This window comes from Nothobranchius furzeri, chromosome 11 (genome assembly GCF_043380555.1).
Source record: "Nothobranchius furzeri strain GRZ-AD chromosome 11, NfurGRZ-RIMD1, whole genome shotgun sequence".
NCBI lineage: Eukaryota > Metazoa > Chordata > Actinopteri > Cyprinodontiformes > Nothobranchiidae > Nothobranchius > Nothobranchius furzeri.
The window spans coordinates 53,322,988-53,341,357 of NC_091751.1; the positions used below are offsets into that span (position 1 = coordinate 53,322,988).

An 18,370-nucleotide genomic window follows, 5' to 3' on the forward strand; every position below is an offset into this window, starting at 1 on the left:
GCCCAGTCAAGAGAAAGCGAAGTGTTTTTGAAACTTTGCAGTCAGTTGCGTGTTCAGGCCTTTTAAGATGGGGTAGCCCAGGTGGGACACTTCTTTATGCATGGGTGCTACCACCTATAGTTAAGCTTTGTTTTGAAATAAGACGTGTCACCCCTTACAAAATATTTTCTGTGAATCTTTTCTTATTCTTCTTCTAGAGTTGGTAAGCCACTTTTTGGTGCATCGCCGCCACCAACTGGAGTGCAGTGTTGACCAAGACCATGAATACTATTTGTCAATATGTAAAAATAATAAATAATAATACTCAAACATTCTGTAGGCCTGTGGCTATAAGCCAATGCATGCTGCCGCCTGTTTTAAGGTTTATAAACGTGAGCCTTTTATGGACAATGTAAAGTCAATTTATGTGTATGTGCTGTAATGAGTGAATTTCCCCACTGTGGGATTAATGTTTATTATATTCTATTTTATACTAAATTGCAATCAGCGGGGTGGCATGGGAGTGGCCAAGATTTCAAGAGTGTCATGGACTAATTGCTTCTGCAGGCCATTCCCTAGGCACGCCCATTCTGAAAAAAAAAAAAAAACAGCCTGGTATCAATACGGTATGTAGTAACTCTTCAAAATGTATTTTAAAGTTAGAACTAATTTTAAAGTGTTGATTTGGGAGAGTTTAGTGTACGTCATTGATCGAAGACAAAGACGTGTACCTTTTCATTCTCGGTCTGCCAGCTGCCACTTTTCTAATCAAAATGACTTGACTTCATGGGCGTTGTACTGAAAGTTGACCACCAAGTTAAGTACTTGGTTTCTGGTTTTTTTTTTTTTTTTTTTTTTACTGAAACTGTGGTAAACAATTGAGCTCCTCTGTAGTGAGCTTCCTGTCCACAACCATAACTAATTTTTTACATGCCCTAAAAACACCTTTATGTTGGGGAAGATTTACCTGTTCCTGTCATATTAATGATTAAAAATGATCATCAAATGTGTTAAACTGGGATGTAAATAAGCTTGATAATTTGTTTGGAGAAATATTTTATTCTTTTGCGATGAGAATCGGAACTATTGCATTTCAGTGTAGCAGCAGACTCATAAAAATAATCTGCGGGAGTGAGAAATAAAGTAAATCTGACATTATGTGCAAAAGATGTTCGGGGCAGGCAGGAAAAAATAAATATTTCAAAATTTGCACTCTGAACATTTACTATTTTATTACGCAAAGACAGCGTAAAATCCCTTTTATGTGCATTGTAAGTAATTATTATATTTATGTCTAAATTGTGTTAACTGATAAATACATTTTATCATCACTGTACCAGTAGTCAGCAAATCGTGTGCCTGCATACGGGTTAATATGTGATGTCATGTGACCCACACTCAGCCATCTTGTGGAAAACGAATAGAGAGAGCCACTCAGCAACACGCATACTATCTCTGAGCTGTCACAACAAGTAGAGGTAAGACAGCCAAAGTTTCATACACTAACCAGGAAAAATCCCACATTCGAGTTAAGAACCACACGAAACGGTCATATTCTCTTGATCGGTTGGGGTTGGCAGTGCTCTTAAAAACCACCATGTTGGCTCGGCCTCGCAGCACCGGACTCGGGTGATTCCGTGTGAGGGTTAGGCCGCGCGACGGGCGATGAGTCGTTGTGGATCCAGGCTGCTCGGAAGGCCTCGTGTAGCCGTTGGCTAATCCGCTATCCCTCAAAATATAACTATTAAGTATTTACAGCGAATTCTACCATGACATTAGCTACGCGAATCCCTCGACTTACATTTAAAAAATGTATATATTTTTATGTGTGACATACGTGTGTACCTACTTAAATGTGCAGGCTCTGTTGGAATAAAACGCTGCTTGCTAGTAAATGCTAGTCCGTTTGGGTGTCGCGTTGCAACAGCGTGCAGCTAAATTGGCATTTTAACTATAAATGTGGTCCCACCACCCACCTTAACTACATTGTTAGTTTCTTACTAGTAAGTTTCTCACTGAAGTGTTTTATGTTGGTTGCTATTTGTTGGATTAGCTCTCTACTTCAGCTACCGCAGTGTTGGCAAGTGATTTTAGTTTCACCTTTCTGACTGACGATCGAACGATAGATATCTGCCATCTGTAAGGACGTGTTCTAAACAGCAGTAAAGCCTTCAGAGTGTTATTTAATATTTGTGTTATTACTCGTAGATTAATATTTTAGTAGAAAATAGCGTGGACAACTTTGCTTCAAACTGGCTACATTGCAAGTCACTCTCCCTGAATCCAAAGTTATATTTTATTCATCAAGCTAGGAGACGTTTTAGTCCGTGTTTTGTACATATCGTGGCATTTTGAACAAGTCATTATGCAGACTCGGTCATCCGATGGTGTTGCTTTCTGTAAACAATAGGAAATGAGCAAAACACACCTAGTTGCAGCAGTTTTGAGCTCATTTTGAGTTGTTGCATTAATTGCTCGAAGTGAGGAACACACACGTGGCTCCCAGACTTCCATATGGGCAGTGGTGTTGTAAATCCACTGCAGCTTTTTGTGTCTGAAATTTGAGGAAGCTTCACTGCATAATGACAAAGATTTGCTGTCAAGATTTAACATCCAAAGGTGGATTTAAAGTGATTTTTTTATAATGTAGCATTTCTATTTAAACCAAGAACACCTCTGTTGTCATTTGCAGGTGCTTGACATGCTCTGCAGTCTGTGAGACTTCCTAAAATAGCTTTAGCAGATTGAAATCGTACACGATTTGTATGCTTGTGGGACAGGCTTTTACATCTTTAAGGAAAGAGAATTAATTCATCTTAGTGACAAACTTAATTTTTGTTTATGTTTTTAGCTGATTTATGCAATGGAAAATTAATCACTCAGTGAGAAGTTACACGAGCTGTTCTAACATTTGAAAAAGTATCTCCTTATTTCAGAAATGACTATGCCTGTCACACTTTCTTCATCAAACATGCACAAAGGTTATAAGTGATGCATCAGTAGCATACGAACAAAATTCAACCCGCAGAAAATTTTTTAAATGTTTCTTATAAAAATAAGGCAACACAGGAATCACGAATGCTAGAAAAAATGTGACTAATGCTGCTCTTTCTTTTTCATGTTTGTAGAACCTTGAGGAAAAATGGCCGAAACCCAGACACTTAATTTTGGACCAGAATGGTAATTAAATTGGCATGAATGAACAATTAGTTTGACTAAGATTATTCTATTTTGAGACAGGTTTTCAGTTGGAGCCTAGCTTAGCTTTCGGGTACATGTTCAGACTTGCCATCTGCCATCCAGCTTCTCTATTCATTTCACCCTAACTTCATTTGTGTTGTCTGCAGGCTCCGTGCCCTGTCTGGAGGTGGCGGTGGTGGCATTGGTGGAGGCAGCAATGCTGTTGCCTCTCCGCCTCTCTCGCCTGCATTGCCAAAGTATAAACTTGCAGACTATCGTTACGGGAGAGAAGAAATGTTAGCACTTTATGTAAAGGATAACAAGGTGGGTGTGTCAGAATACAAAAGCTGTTTTCTCCAGGAGCATTAATCTTTGCTAAAGCTTTATTTAAAAATGTGGATGTCTCTCCTACAGATCCCTATAGACCTACAAGATAAGGAGTTCTTACCCATACTGCAAGAGGAACCCTTACCACCTCTGGCACTCGTGTCTTTTACAGAGGAAGAACAGGTAGGAACACTTTACAGAATAGCTGCAAGTAAATATCTGGTTAATGTTGGACCGGTTGAGTTTTTATTGCAAGACATTTTTTGTAAACCTGCAATGCCAAATAAAGAGTAGAAGCAAAGAATAGAGCCGAGTGTTTACCCCTTTTCTCCCTTCCCCCTCTCCGTTTGTGTCTGCAGAGAAACTTTTCCATGTCTGTAAACAGTGCAGCTGTACTTCGGCTGACAGGGCGGGGGGGTGGCCCAATAGCCGGGGCACCAAGAGGCCGAAGTACCTCAAGAGGTAGAGGTAAGAAATCAGCCGTGGTAAAGCGCGTTTGTGCCGTGGTTCGTGTTGGTTGTTTTAAAGAGGAAACTCGGCTGTAGAATGAATGAAGTGGGTTTTGGTTCTTAAATTGTCGTGTTAAAGCTGTTGAACGTCTGCAGCTTCAGAGGGCCTCGCAACAACTGCAGATAGTTCAGATTCCTTTGAACAGCCCGGCATTTCTCCCACCGTTAGAGCCATGGGGGTGGAACGTTGGTGTTCTGTAGGTTCTACATTTACTCACATATTTCAACCTCAGCTGCTAGAAGTCGTGATGCACCATAAAGTTGAAAAGCCCTTTTTAGCTTGTAATAGTTAGCTGAATTAATTAGTCACACTATTGTGTTATTTGTTATGTTTGATTAAGAATAATAGTTACAGCAAAACGTAGAGCACAAACAATTTTTGTCAACATTTTTCCAAACCATATCAGCACCAGAGGAAGGCGTGTGCCATAAGAGACGACTATTGTTTTTAACAGCTTAAAATTCCATTTCATTTATAAACAGACTGTGTGCATTTTTTTTATGCACCTTTCATATATTTTGCACCGTTTTATATGCATGGTGGCTCGGTGGGTCCCCTCAGTTGCATTGCACCTTCACGAACTTCGTGAATCATCCTTCGTCGAAGGATGATTCAGCTCTTTTTTTATTCAAAATAAATAAGGATTAGGCTGGTACAGTATCAGGATTCAGCTTTTATCCAAACTTTTGAATTTTATCATTTGATGTATTTCATCTTTTGATTTCAGGGCGGGGAAGAGGAGACGGAGGGTTTTACCAAAGAAGTTTTGATGACGTTGAAGGTTTTGGTCGCGGAGGAAGGGAAATGCACCGTTCTCAAAGCTGGGAGGAACGGTATTGGAATGAAAAAATGTGATAAATCCAGATCTTTTCCTGATATTGCACATATCTCTTCTATATATTTTTAGTCAAGACTAAACGTTTCTTTTTTTTCCCCATTTATTAGGGGGGACCGACGATTTGAAAAGCCAGGTCGAAAGGACCCAGGTTGGTGTCACATTTTGTTGTGAAAACAGAAAAAAAAATCAATACTCAAACATTTTTTTGGGCAAGTTGGCCAGCTCACCTGTTTGCTCTTCTCTGTCGTTGTAGCTGATGTTGCTCCGGGGCATTTTCAGATCAATCACAGTGAGTTAAAAAGCATTCCTCTGAAAGTTCTGGGTTCTTAGCCAAATCATGCCATCATTTACATCATATAGATGTTAAAATGTTAATTCCCTGGGGTTTCTCATCCTAACGGCACCCCCCACTCCATCACCTGGTGTTCTAATGTGGTGTTTTTACAGTTCGAGGCCCATATGAGGACGGAGGGACAGGACTCCCAAGGAAGCACGACTTTACGCGTTCAGAGAGTGAAAACTGGCGTACTACTCGAGACGATCAGAACGGTGAGGGTGATGAGGGGGGCTGGCGCCTGCTGGGTTCTCAATGGGAGAACGACCGGTGGTGCCCCCCGAGCCCAGGTGGGCGCTAAAAATGAAAGACAAAAGCATTACCCATACATTCATCTTGTCGAAATAATAAGTTTTGATAAGTGAAAGGGTGTGTTATCTCTTGTCTTTGTCGTGCTTCCCGTTTGGCCTAAAGGTGCTTTTTTGTTCAGCCCAAAGACTAAATGTTAGATAGACCAGTCCTCCGCCGTCACTCGTAGCTTTATGAAGAGCTGAATTAAAGCCCAGTGGGCAGTTCCCACAACCGCCATCTTGGCTGCATCACGTGTCTCATCGCTCCAGGGTAATATAATAATGGAGCTAGGGTCGAGGCTGTGGGGGTGGGGGCAGGTGGTTGACACCCAACAAACTCTGAGCTGATGAAGCTAAGAGCTAACTGAGCTAACGGAATCTAATGGAGGCTTTTGCCTTAGATTTATGTGCCTGGATTACAGCAGCTTTTCCTGGAACAGAACGCACTGCAACAAGATTTACATTCATGCAAAATGCAGAACAAACATTCAGATGATTGTGTTTACATGTGTGTTATTTCTCCCGTTGTCTGGAGTGAACATGTGGGATTTTGTTTTAGTTTTCCTTTTATGTGGCATTTTTCCCCAGATGGGCCTCGGTCAGCAGGCTGGCGGGAACTTCCGGAGCAGCGTCGACATTTTCCGTTTGATGCAAGAGAAGACGAGCGCGGCTACAGAAGGCAGAGGTCTGGCAGCGGCAGCTTGGATGACGAGAGGGACAGCTTACCCGAGTGGTGTCTAGAGGATGCAGATGAAGAGGCAGGCACATTTGACTCTTCTGGAGCCTTTCTCTCTCATAAGGTAATCAGATACTTTCCTCAAATGATTATTTAAAGATTACTGAGAAGTTTATGACAATAGTCCCCCCCCCCCCCCCACATTGTCATTTTGTAATCAGAAAGCCTCAAAGGAACCGATTCCAGAAGAAGCAGAGCTCGACTTCAGACCCTTGGAGGAGTGTGACGAAGGCCTGGAGGAGCTGGATACCCCGACCAGGGAAACCAAAGAATCAGAAAAAGAAGCCAAAAGGGAAGCAGACAGAAAAGGTCAGTAGTGTTGATAATCTGACTTTTGATTCTCTTATTGATAAATATGTTGGTATTAGATCATTTAAAGGTCAAATTCAAACTAAACCCAGTTTTCAAAATAATTCCAAGGAAGTAAAAAGATACAATAGACAAGTTTAATAGTAAAACATGTTCCTGATCATTCACACTTTATTTTAACAGGAATTGTTGCAGAATAAATGTATAATCTATATGAAAAATCATCTAAGCTAGTCTGATTCACCGCTGCGTCTCCTGAGTAATTTGAGTCACTTTTTGACCTTCATGGTGTTTCTGTTTAAGTTGGGAAACAAGTTTTTTACCCTGGTTGTTGCATCACATAAAGAAGGTGACACATTTTCTGTGTTTTTACCTCAAAAGCTGCTTGGATGTTAACATTTAAAACGGCCTATTTGAAACGATGAGATTACCTGCTGACGACAAATTTTAATCCCATCATAATCTCTGCGCTCAGGCGTTGTTTGATAGTTTGTGCTTGCAAATAAAAATTGCCGGTAGCTCAGAGAGCCAAAGGGGCAAGAGAGGAATGAGGGAGTGTCAGTAAAGGCCAAGTGAACACAAACAATAAGCTGTTATGAAGGCAACATAGTAGAGTTTAGTCATCTTTTTTGTTGGTTGGAAAGTCGCTATAAATACTTTTTTCTCTGTTGGGTAGAATCAATTTTTTCATTTAGGTTTATGTTAATAGCTAAAAAGGAAATAATTGTTTTTAAAACAGCCTTGATGTGTTTTGAAACCCTGGTAATAAACATAAACAATGTGTTTTTGTGTAAAAGTGGTGAAATGAGAGATGATCCAATCACGTGAAAATAGCCTGGAAAAGTTCTCGGTGCAGATGTACGACACAATGTCTGTTAACATTCACGGACTCATCCATTTGGCCTGTATTTGACGTAGCTCCTTCTAGAGCCCCCCAAGGCGCTTTACAACACAATCAGTGATTCACACACACATTCATACCCATTTGGCTCGTGACGGGAAGGCTGTTGATGTTGCGTCCAGGAAACGGCAGAGAACATCTCGACTAGCAGAAGCTAACTGTTAGCATTAGCAACTCCACCACACGACAGAACTCCTTGTGTTATTTGTGGAGATAAAATATCGGTGTTGCAGAGCAAACTGAGTCAGTGGTGGAGTCGTGTTGCTGTTATCCAATCAGAGGCGAGATGTCCGAATATCAGGAAATAAGACTTTGTTTGAAGCTTCTTTCTCCTCCGGCTGACTCCTCCGTCCCCAAACAGGAGTATCTGAGAATCCTTCTGTCTTCTTACTTTAATGCTTTGCTGAAAAGTGTTGGATCAGGTCTCTGTTATCAGCAGATACTTAAAGTCAAATGACTCAGACTTGAATTGGGAGCAATAAATGTGATTAGGGTTGTCACGGTATGAAAATTTAACCTCACGGTTATTGTGACCAAAATTATCACGGTTTTCGGTATTATCGCGGTATTTTTTAAACGGTGTTGCATATGTTCAGAAAGCATTGACAGTCCTGTTCTACACAAACTGAAATAGTTCTGAAAAGGTTTAACAGTGTTTATTAAACCTAAAATAACACAAAGCCTTAGCAAAAGTGCAACTTTTCACAAGTAAAGGAACAAATAGCTTATTTTTCTGGAACTTGTTACAGTAGTCAGTGCAGGTTTAAATGATACAAATCCAAACATTCAAAACATAAACAATATGTAAACAAATCAAAGAAACACCACTTGTTTTCTCATATACTTGTTTTCTTCATTATCAAAATGAAAATCTAAAACTCCAGTCCACACTTGACTTGAGCACTGTACAAGTCAACCTTAAAAAATATGTATTTAAAATAAATGGCCACTTTAAACAAATTACTAAAATAACTACTACACTATGTAATCAAATCCAAATGTTCAAGTATAAATGGCATTGAATAAGTAAACAAATCCATGACAAGGAACTAATTGTATATTTCTCTTCATCATCAACAAATAAGATGCTTCATCCAGCAACAGGGTGCCCGTGACACGGTTTAAATGCTGGCAGAGGACGCTGCGGCTGCAGTATATAGTGACTCGTTGCATTCTCCGTCAACCAAAAGTCCTCGCGTCATGCATTTAAGCTAAAATGCTAATGTTATCTTACCTTGCACTGGCTGTGGAGACGTGGGTGATCGTCACGCAGATGTGCCTTTAGATTTGAAGTGTTGCTGCCTTCTGCAGACACTTGTTTCCTGCACGTTCTGCAAACGGGATAGCCGTCTTCTATTAACTGTCCCTCAGCATTTTTCAGAAATCCCAAATATGCCCATACTTCCGATTTAGTCTTCTTTGAGGGCTGATGGATGTCCTGGGCGCTGCCGTCGCCTCCTTCGGCCATTATTTCAGCTTCAAAGTTTTGGTGCCGTTGCAAATTAAAAAGTGCGTGTGCGCGCAGCGGGAACTTCAGCTGAAGCGACGGTGGCTGGTAAGGGTCATCGCGCCGAAACTGCGGCCACGGTAAACCCACCGAGATAATATAGTTTTTTAAAAACTGGACGGTTATTTTTATTGTCAACTTTTTTACCGGGGTTTACCGCTATACCGGTTACCGTGACAACCCTAAATGTGATCAGAACACCCCTAGCTGCAGAACCATGGCCATCAAAATCTGAGTCAAGGTAATTCTAAATCAATTACAAAAACGCAGAACTGTGTTTTTTGTAGACGTGATTTCATGCTTGTTCCTGAATTATAAAAAAGATAAAAGTTCTTACTGATCCGCTTTCAGTTTCAGAGATGTCCAGAAGTTCAGATGAAGCTCCAGCTGTTGTTCCACTTGTTGCTCAGGCCGTCTCGGAGACCCTGCCCCCTTCACAGAGTTTGTCCCCCATCAAGCCCAACAGAACAGAGGAGTCTGAGAGGCCGGCTGAACGGCAGCCCCCCCTGGAGCTCCCACCAGAGTCCTGCAAAGCCCCCTTGCGTGTCCCCATGTCCTCCAGCATGTTGGACTCCCTTCCTATGACCCACATTTCCACCACCCTACCAGGTGAAGCTTGTTCTTCATTCATCCGCGTGACACTAATACATTTTTCCTTGTTTTTAACCTAACCTCGTTTTGTTTCACACAGAAGGATCTGTTCCATCGTCCACTGTTCAGCTACCGAAGCAGAAGCCAATAGAGGTTTCTGTGTCATTGAACAATCACTCACCCTTCACATCGAGTTTAATAGCACCTATAAGCAGGCCCACCACTGTGCCACATGACACTGATGAAGATGAGGGACTAAAACACTTTGAACAAGTATGTTTTAGTATTTAAGTATTTAACATCTGTGCTGCAGTAAATGCTGGCTCAGTTGGAGGTGAATTGACTGATTTACTGGATTTAAATGGTTGGTATTGTTCAAATTTTATCTCAGGAGGCTGAAAAGATGGTAGCGTACCTCCAAGACAGTGTGGTGGATGACGACAGACGTTCAGCAAAGACTTCAGGGAAGCCCAAGTCTGCAGGTCTGCCTCTAACCCACGAAGCCGCTCTCAAGTGGTTCTACAAAGACCCACAGGGGGAGATACAGGGTGAGAATACACCACTTTTTCCCCCCTTTGCAGTAGAATTTTCACTTTTATCTTAAAAGCTCTTCTTATCCGGACTCATCTCTCTCTGCTCCCTCAGGTCCGTTCAACAATCCGGAGATGTCGGAGTGGTTTCAGGCTGGTTACTTCACTATGTCTTTGTTGGTCAAAAGAGGGTGTGATGAAGTGTTTCAGGCTCTGGGGGAGATGATGAAGATTTGGGGGAGGGTACCGTTCACCCCAGGGCCTGCACCTCCACCACTACAAGTAAGAATCCCTCAGAATAAGGATTCAAAGCACGGAATACCAGCATCCTCGTCGGATAGGGTATTCAGCACCAGCTGCAGTTCTAGCTGGCAACCTGTAGATGGTGGTCTTTACTCAGAAGCAGCTCTTTTATAAGATTTTAACACCACCCTACTAATAAATACATAAACGTGATCTTTTCAGACTTGAAATGATTTCTCTCTTAATGCATCTTGTAAATTTCTGTCTTATTTGTTTAGATTAGCTTTTATTCAAGCCTTATTCTGAAGAATAATCTGACTATTCACAAAGGGCGCAAATCATGGCCGTGTTTTCATTCAGTTTTACCAGATCTTTGCCTTTTGTTCCACGGGTTTTGTTTGTTTTGACACAATCCTGTTTTGTGTTGCAGGCGGATGGTGACCAAGAAAGGTTAAAGAGGCAGCAGGAGCTCACTGCTCTCAATCTTTACCAGCTACAGCAGCTCCAGTATCAGTACCTCCTCAGGTGTGCCAGCAGACATTTTCCTCACTTGACCAGAAGTTCTCACAGCATAATTATGCTTCTTCACACATAATTTCATTTATTAGCAAAAAATTGGGTTTATTTATTTGGAAAATTATTACAAACTAATAATTTATTAGTCAATATTATTCTGTCTAAAACATTCATCCGTCCATCCATTTTCTGAACCCGCTTGTCCACGTAGGGTCGCGGGGGGGCTGGTGCCTATCTCCAGCGGCCAATGGGCAATCAGGCAGGGTACACCCAGGACAGAGAGCCAGTCCATCGCAGGGCAACACAGAGACACACAGGACAAACAATCATGCACACACAGACACACACACCCAGGGACAATTTAGACAGACCAATCAACCTAACAGTCATGTTTTTGGACTGTGGGAGGAAGCCGGAGTACCCGGAGAGAACCCACGCATGCACAGGGAGAACATGCAAACTCCATGCAGAAAGATCCCAGGCTGGGAAGCAAACCCAGGACCTTCTTGCTGCAAGGCAACAGCTCTAACCACTGCGACACTGTGCAGCCCTCTGACTAAAGCAGACGTTTTCAAAAAAAAAAAAAAGCAGTTTGGCTTTATGGTGTGAAGTCTGAAACCTTGTCCTGGAGCTTAAAGATATTTAAGAAAATGGGTTATTTTGTGTGTGAAATCCAAAGACATTACCATAATCAAAATGTGACTCATTAGTGCCATGCAGTTCAGAGTAAGTCCTGCAGCTACAGTAGCCCACGCAACAACCTCCAGCTTTCACGCCAGCGATCAGGTTAATTCTTAATAAATAGCATGAACTTGATGTTTAATCAGTTTTCAGTCTCTAGTCTAACCCACACGAAGCGTATAACAACTACGACCGAGCAATTAAAGACATTTTCATTAGGACCGTTATATTAACCTACCAGTCCTGATAGATGGACGGAAGCAAGCAAGTTCTGTCAGGTCGCTTGAAGCGATCACTGATTAACACATGAAGGATGGATCCGGTATCACGTTGCTCTGGGAGCAGTGGCACACTGAACAACAGTGAACAACACTGGCCGCTGCTTGACCATCAGCTAACTGTGAGCTGCAGAGAGGGTAGACAGCCATGGCTGACTGTTTGTCATCAGCTAGCAAAGGAGGGTTGGCTGGATCTGGGGAAACACAGCTGAAATGGAGCGGGCAACACCAGCTTAGCCACCGGCTAGGGAAGAAGCACTTAAGTGTGTTGGAAGAGAGACGGCAGACTGTGGGAGGGGAAGAGACTTAAAGGAACTTTAGAACGTGTCTTGGAGAAGGATTTTAGAAGTGATACATTGGGACCAGATTGGGAGCTGTAGTACGAAGAAAGAGCAACTTGAGGTGGGTTAAGGAGTCAGGGACGCCACTTGGAGGCTGGTGTCCAGCTAAAGGGGGGCAGGGAGCTCATCACACGTGGCTGCCGAGCGTTGGACATTATGACAACCTGACAAATTTGATGTCTTTTGATTTCATTACTAATCGAGTACAGCAACAGTGTACCCGTTCTCTCCTTCTTAGTTGAATTGGCCCACTCCATCCTTGTAATGTAAAATTTCAAGCTGAGGGAAATATTTCAAGTTGATGCTGTTATGAAAAATGACAAGTTTGTTAACTGGATACACAGAATTTAACAGTAAACAGGTAAAATATCACACACACTTTTTTTTATATTTTGGTCTGTTTTTGTCAGATCTGATTAAAATGAAAGCCTGTTTTCTCTAAAAAGGTCAAATGCCCAGCCGTCTACAGGTGCAGGTTTCTGTGATTTTTTTCCTGTTGATCGTCATTACAAATGCTTCTATATTCTTTAGATCTTGTTCTAAAGATGAATCTGTTAGCTGCTGCTTAGTGGAGCTCACACCCACATGTATCATAAACACTGTTGTAATGTAGCTGACCTTGTAATCTCTGTTTTAAACCGTCTCTCGCCAAAGGCAACAGTACGCCCAGGCGATGGCCCAGCAGAAGGCCCTAGTTCTTAACTCGGCTCCTCTCCAGCAGCAGCAGCAGCACCAACAGCAGATAAACGGGCTTCTCCAGCAATACCAGGCTCTTAAGATAAGGTAGATAATATCAGAATGATTGCAAAGCTTGACTGTCTTTCCCTACTTTCTACCATTGTCTTCCTTGCAGCATGATGTATGTAGTTGTTATTTCTGTTTTTATTCGTATGCATCCTTGTAGCGCTTCTGAGAGTCTTCTACCTCCTGTTACCCGATCCTCCGGCTCTGTGTGGGAAATGCAGAACCCCTCCTCGCAGGCCTCCTGCAAACCAAACCTACCACAAGCTTCCACAAGCAGTGAGTTTCTGACATGGTTGCTCTGCGTCCGCCGTTATCAGAAACTCTCATGAATAAGTTGTGTCTCTCCTAACAGCATGGGAAGGCAGCAGTGTCTGGGATTTGCCGATAGACTCGATGGCTCAGGCTCCAACTATCGAGCAGATGCAGCAGTTTGAGAAGGCGAAGTCTGCAAAGGTAACCTATCAAACATCGATTTGTATCTTTGAGGTTAAACAGACATCCTTTGTTGCATCATGCTGTTATCAAAAAGATGTTGATAAAGTTTTGACTTTTAGCTTGTTGCTATGGAGTTTTTGCTTGATTCATTTGAAGTTTGGAGCTTTGCTGATGTAGCTGTGGGTTGTTATGCGCTGGGAGGCCCATCAATTTAGTAGGCAGTCATTCAGTGGTGTGTGTGTGGATGGTTAAAAGACACACTCATCAGGTTAGCTACTCCATTTATGATCTTTTGTATTAGAAACCAGACTTTTGCTTTATAGATTATATGTTTCACTGGATGATGATGTAAAGGTAATGTTTATCTGATTATTTAACAGTTGGAACTGGAGAGACGGGAGGCGGAAATCAGAGCAAAACGAGAGGAAGAGGAGAGGAAACGCTTGGAGGAAGCTCTCAGGGCTCGACAGGAAGAAGAACGGAAACGACTGGAAGAGGAAGAGCTGGCACGACAAAAACAGGTCGGACATCTTTAATCGAAGATGGTACCTTTCTGCTTACTGCACTGAGACTGACTCTTGTGTTGGAAATCTTAAGGAGGAGGCATTGAGACGGCAAAGGGAACAAGAGGAGGCGATACGTAGGAAAAAAGAAGAAGAGGAGAGACTGGCACAGGAGGAGGCTCTTCGGCAGTTAGAGGAGAGGCGGAGGGAAGAGGAAGAGAAAAGGAAGCGGGAAGAGTTCCTTCGCAAGCAGGTAATCATACAAAGATTTGATTGGCGTTTTATTTTCTCAGAGTGTTTGACTAAATAAAGTATTTTCCTCTTCATAGGAAGAGGAGCGCAGAAAGCAAGAAGAATTAGAAGCATTAAGGAGATATGAAGAGGAGAAAAGGGCTGAGGAGGAGGCGGCGGCAGCTGCTGCTGCTGCCTCTGCAGCAGCTGCTGCTGCTGCTGTTCTTGCACAGCAGCAAGAGGAGCTAAAACGGAAAGAGCAGGAGGCCCAAAGACTGCTGGAGCTGCAGAGACAGAGGCAGCAGCAGCAGGAGGCCCTCAGAAGGCTGCAGCAGCAACAACAGCAACAACAGCAGCTTGCACAAATCAAGGTAGGAGCTCAGGATGGTGCATCAGAGACAAAGTGGATTTTAGTTGCTTAAGAATTGCTTCGTCCTGCTTTTTCAGCTCCCATCCTCTTCTAAGTGGGGTCAGCAGTCGACGAGCTCTCTAAACCACTCTCAGAACGCCCTGTCACTTGCCGAGATCCAGAAACTAGAGGAGGAGAGGGAACGGCAGACACGGGAGGAGGTAATAACAGTGAGCAGGAGATCTCCCATCTTTCATGGTTTTCTGTGTTAATGAGTTACGTCTTCTGAGAAGTCCATGACTATTTCTGCTCCTCTCACCTCCCTCAGCAGAGACGTCAGCAGCAGGAGCTCATCAAGCAGCAACAGCAGCAGGCCCTGCAGCAAGCCCAGCAGTCCCAAGCCAAGCTGTCTGGTTGGGGTAACATGACCAAGCAGCCAGTTATGACTAAGTCTTTGCTGGAGATTCAGAGGGAGGAGGCTCAGCAGATGAAGCAGAGGAAGGAGCAGCAGCACCATCAACACCCCATCGCCACCCAACAAACCCGACCTCAGAACAGAACTGTATGTAGCGAGCATGCAGTCTTCAGTCAAAGCAGTGGTCAAGTAGCTGTAACTCGTTATCGTCTCCTTCCACAGACATCACTGAGTAGCTCGGTGTGGGGGTCTGTCACCACCAGCACTAACTGGGTCTCGGACCCCAGCAGCATCTGGGGCGACACCCAGAACTCAAACATGGGCTTCTGGGACGAGGCTGTGAAAGAAGCTGTCCAACAACCTCCCCAGAACAAAAAAGGCAACTCTCAGAAGAACAATAAGGGCAACGCCAACCTCAGGTATTTATTTAGGATCCCAAATTAAAATATTCTTAGTCACAGCCTTTGATGAAAAGAGTGACTTATGAGATAAAGGATGTGAGTAATACACAGATCTTAGTAAGCTCTTTTGTCTTACACTCTGAAGCAACTCCCTGAGTGGGCGAACCAGTAAGAAGGCTGACGAGGAAGAAAAGCTGCTAAAGTTGTTCCAGGGGGTCAGTAAGAGCCAGCAGGACACCTTCATACAGTGGTGTGAGCAAACGCTGCACACACTGAACACAGCCAACAATCTGGATGGTAAATCTAACAAACACTGCTGTTGATGAGCCTTGTTTGGGAGCCACAATCCGAATGTCTCCTCCTTTCTTGTCTTCCTGCCAGTTCCTACATTTGCATCCTTCTTAAAGGAAGTGGACTCGCCATACGAGGTGCACGACTACATCAGGGCCTATTTAGGAGACACTACTGAATCCAAGGACTTTGCCAAGCAGTTTCTGGAACGTCGTGCCAAACAGAACTCTAACCAACAGAAACAGGCGCCGTCGAACCAACAAGTCAAGCAGCAGCAGCAGGTAGCTGCTAATGGGGCTTCAAAGGCTCGGCCTACGTGTTTCACTGCTGATTTTATTGGGCAGATGTACACAAATGTTTCATTGTGAAATTAGAGAAACATTTGTGTTTTTGGCCTTCTCTGTTTGACACCTCAAAACATGACACACTTTAGGAACTAAGAGGTATTTTTTGGTATTGTTGTGGCTTCTCGTCTCTCTGTTGGCTCTGTTAATGTCTTCAGGCCAAGATTAAGGTTACGTTTTTCTCAAGGTGATACTCTGTCAGCCCCTAAAGTTGTCTGAGGTTGATGTTTTCAGATGCTTCCATCCCATTTTACTCACCAAAATCTCACTCAGCTCACCAACGTGACCCGACCAGGCGACGCTTTGCTCTGAGAAAACTCGTCACTTTAGCGATGTACCGTACATGGTTTACTGTTACATGTTGCACAAATGCCAGGCATGGCTCATAGAGGCTGTGGGCGGGGCTTGTCACAGCCGTTGATCGCCAAAAGCTTCTAACTGTAGCTGCAGTCGGGTGTGTCTGATAAACAGAAGCAAGACTAATTAAATTGGTCAAAGGTATGGAGCTGGGTCTGAGTTATTCAAGGCATTTTTACGTAATTATTATTATTATTATTATGTAATTTTACTACATGAATAGTGATTTGTTTTAATGGTTAAATGAGTGTCTGCAGTGGGAGTTTTTTTAGTGTTTGACTTGTTTTAAGTTCCTTTGTTTTTCTTACCAAGGATTCGGTGTGGGGTGGAACAGGATCTTCAACGATCTACCCGTCCAACCACACGAGCGTCCAGCAGCAGCAGCGGTTTGAGACAGTCACCTCAGGGAAGAAGAAAAAGAAGCAGAAGATGGTTCGAGCAGACCCCAGCCTTTTAGGTGAGAGCAGAAAACACGTTTTTAAATTTGCCTTTATTTTTGTTTATACTAAATGGAGTTTTTTCCTGTGATTGTTCAAATTCCAGGTTTTTCTGTGAACGCATCATCTGAGAGGTTGAATATGGGAGAAATTGAGACTTTGGAGGACTTTTAAGGGACGGCAGCCAAGTAACTCCTACTGACTGTATCCCATTTGAACAGCAGCTGTTTTACCCAAACCTCTGCCCCATTACTGCTTCCTCAAGTTTCACCTTTACATTTCCGTTTCCCCTTTAATCAGGCTGGTCTTTTCGAAAAACAAAGCAAGCAAAGAATCAGATGGTGAAAAAACCACGACCTTCTGGAGAAAACACACAAAAGAATCTTCAGCATACACAGATTTGGGCTCCATCATACTTGGACTTTTTTTTTAAGTGTGGAAATAAGGGTGGGTGCAATAAGGTTAAAGATGGAGAAAATATATATAATTGTTTTTGTTTTATTTATTGAAAGCCCCTCCTTCCTCCCTGCTCCTCATCTCCTTCTGCAGCTGGGTGTTCGTGGATAATGATGGCAAACTTAAAGCCAGAGGATTCGTTACAACTTATGTCCTGTTTTAAGGACATGTTCAAAAGTTCCAACTAGTTATCTATTTCTTGTAAAATACTAGACTGTTTAAAGAATAAACTTTCAATTCTGCATCTGTATTATAATATATGAAACTTATCTACTGGAGTCATACTTTTTTATTGCAGTATGAAAGAATAAAACAGTCTGGTGTGTGGGCTGTTAACATCTGTCTCTGAACTATTCAAACCACACATGTAGTCTTTCATCTCCTACAAGAGTAGGTAAAGCTTATTTACATAGCACTTATCACGCGAAGAAAAACCCCAAAATGATATTCAAAGATCTATTAAAACAAAACAGATGAAATATAAACAGAAAAGCTCATTAGACAAATGACAAAATGAACGATTTAAGTTAAAGCAGTTTTGAATAAAAGGGTCTTTAGCTGCTTTTTAAAGGTGATAGATTGTCAATGTAATGTAAAAATAAAGTTCATTCCAAAGTCGGGTGCAACAGTGTGAAAAGGGCGATTACGTAGAATTTTATATCTGGTCTTTTGAACTTATAGAAGGTTCTATTGCGTGGACCCGAAGACTTCTGCCGGAGCATAAGACTTTACCAGTTCAGTAATATGAGCTTGACCATGTAGAGCCCTGAAAGTTATTGTCAGGATTCTGAAATGAACTCTAAAGTTAACGGGTAACCAGTGCTGACATCAGAATAGGAATGAAGTGAGCTCCTCCGTTTGCTCCAGTTAGGAGCCTCACTGCAGAGTTCTTGACCAACTGAAGGTAGTGAAGGGCTTTTTTGTTAAAACTTGTGACAAGTGTGTTACAGTAATCTAGCCGGGAGGAGGTAAAGGCATGGTTAACCATTTCAAGTTAATTTTTTATGTCAACCTTCGCAGCTTGGAGATATTACTCAAATGATAAAAACCGTTTCGGACCAACGTTTTTGATTGGACTTCAAGAGACATTGATTGGTCATTAACACCCAAATTCTTCAAGTTTGACTTGATGGCAGAAGATAAATGACCATGTTGTTGATTAATCAGAGGAGCTGTGTTCTCAGGGGCAATGATCAGACATTTTCAGAGTTTGAAGGAAGTTATCTGTAACGGATAAACTCTAGTAATTCAGACAGTTTACAGAAATCAGAATCCTTAAAGATCAGTACAGCTGAATGTCATCTGCGTATAGGTGA

At 42.5% G+C, this 18,370-nt stretch overlaps 1 protein-coding gene across 11 annotated transcripts; it reads left to right on the plus strand.

Moving 5' to 3' along the window:
* The first annotated feature begins 1,354 nt into the window (after window positions 1-1,354).
* gigyf2 (GRB10 interacting GYF protein 2) lies at window positions 1,355-17,390 on the plus strand. Of its 11 annotated transcripts, none has more exons than XM_054740339.2 (29): window positions 1,355-1,457; window positions 3,108-3,159; window positions 3,327-3,483; window positions 3,574-3,669; window positions 3,846-3,954; window positions 4,724-4,847; window positions 4,942-4,982; window positions 5,088-5,123; window positions 5,282-5,458; window positions 6,047-6,258; window positions 6,356-6,503; window positions 9,263-9,520; window positions 9,603-9,775; window positions 9,894-10,050; window positions 10,148-10,314; window positions 10,706-10,800; window positions 12,746-12,874; window positions 12,996-13,111; window positions 13,188-13,288; window positions 13,651-13,791; window positions 13,868-14,026; window positions 14,103-14,375; window positions 14,452-14,574; window positions 14,682-14,915; window positions 14,991-15,187; window positions 15,315-15,466; window positions 15,551-15,741; window positions 16,474-16,618; window positions 16,705-17,390. In XM_054740339.2, the coding sequence occupies exons 2-29, from the start codon at window positions 3,122-3,124 to the stop codon at window positions 16,770-16,772; spliced, it is 4,017 nt and encodes a 1,338-aa protein (XP_054596314.1). In that variant the 5' UTR covers window positions 1,355-1,457; window positions 3,108-3,121; the 3' UTR covers window positions 16,773-17,390. The 11 variants fall into 11 exon arrangements, with proteins under 11 accessions (XP_054596314.1, XP_054596322.1, XP_070412201.1 ...); XM_054740347.2 differs by having other exon boundaries at window positions 14,685-14,915; XM_070556100.1 differs by having other exon boundaries at window positions 9,606-9,775.
* Window positions 17,391-18,370: the final 980 nt, after the last annotated feature.

Excerpts from the sequence above, each read along its gene's own strand:
- gigyf2 (XM_054740327.2), top strand. The coding sequence starts at position 3,122 with ATGGCCGAAACCCAGACACTTAATTTTGGACCAGAATG. Across the intron at positions 3,670-3,845 it reads CTTTTACAGAGGAAGAACAG|AGAAACTTTTCCATGTCTGT; the intron begins GTAGGAACACTT and ends TTGTGTCTGCAG. Across the intron at positions 6,259-6,355 it reads GAGCCTTTCTCTCTCATAAG|AAAGCCTCAAAGGAACCGAT; the intron begins GTAATCAGATAC and ends TTTTGTAATCAG.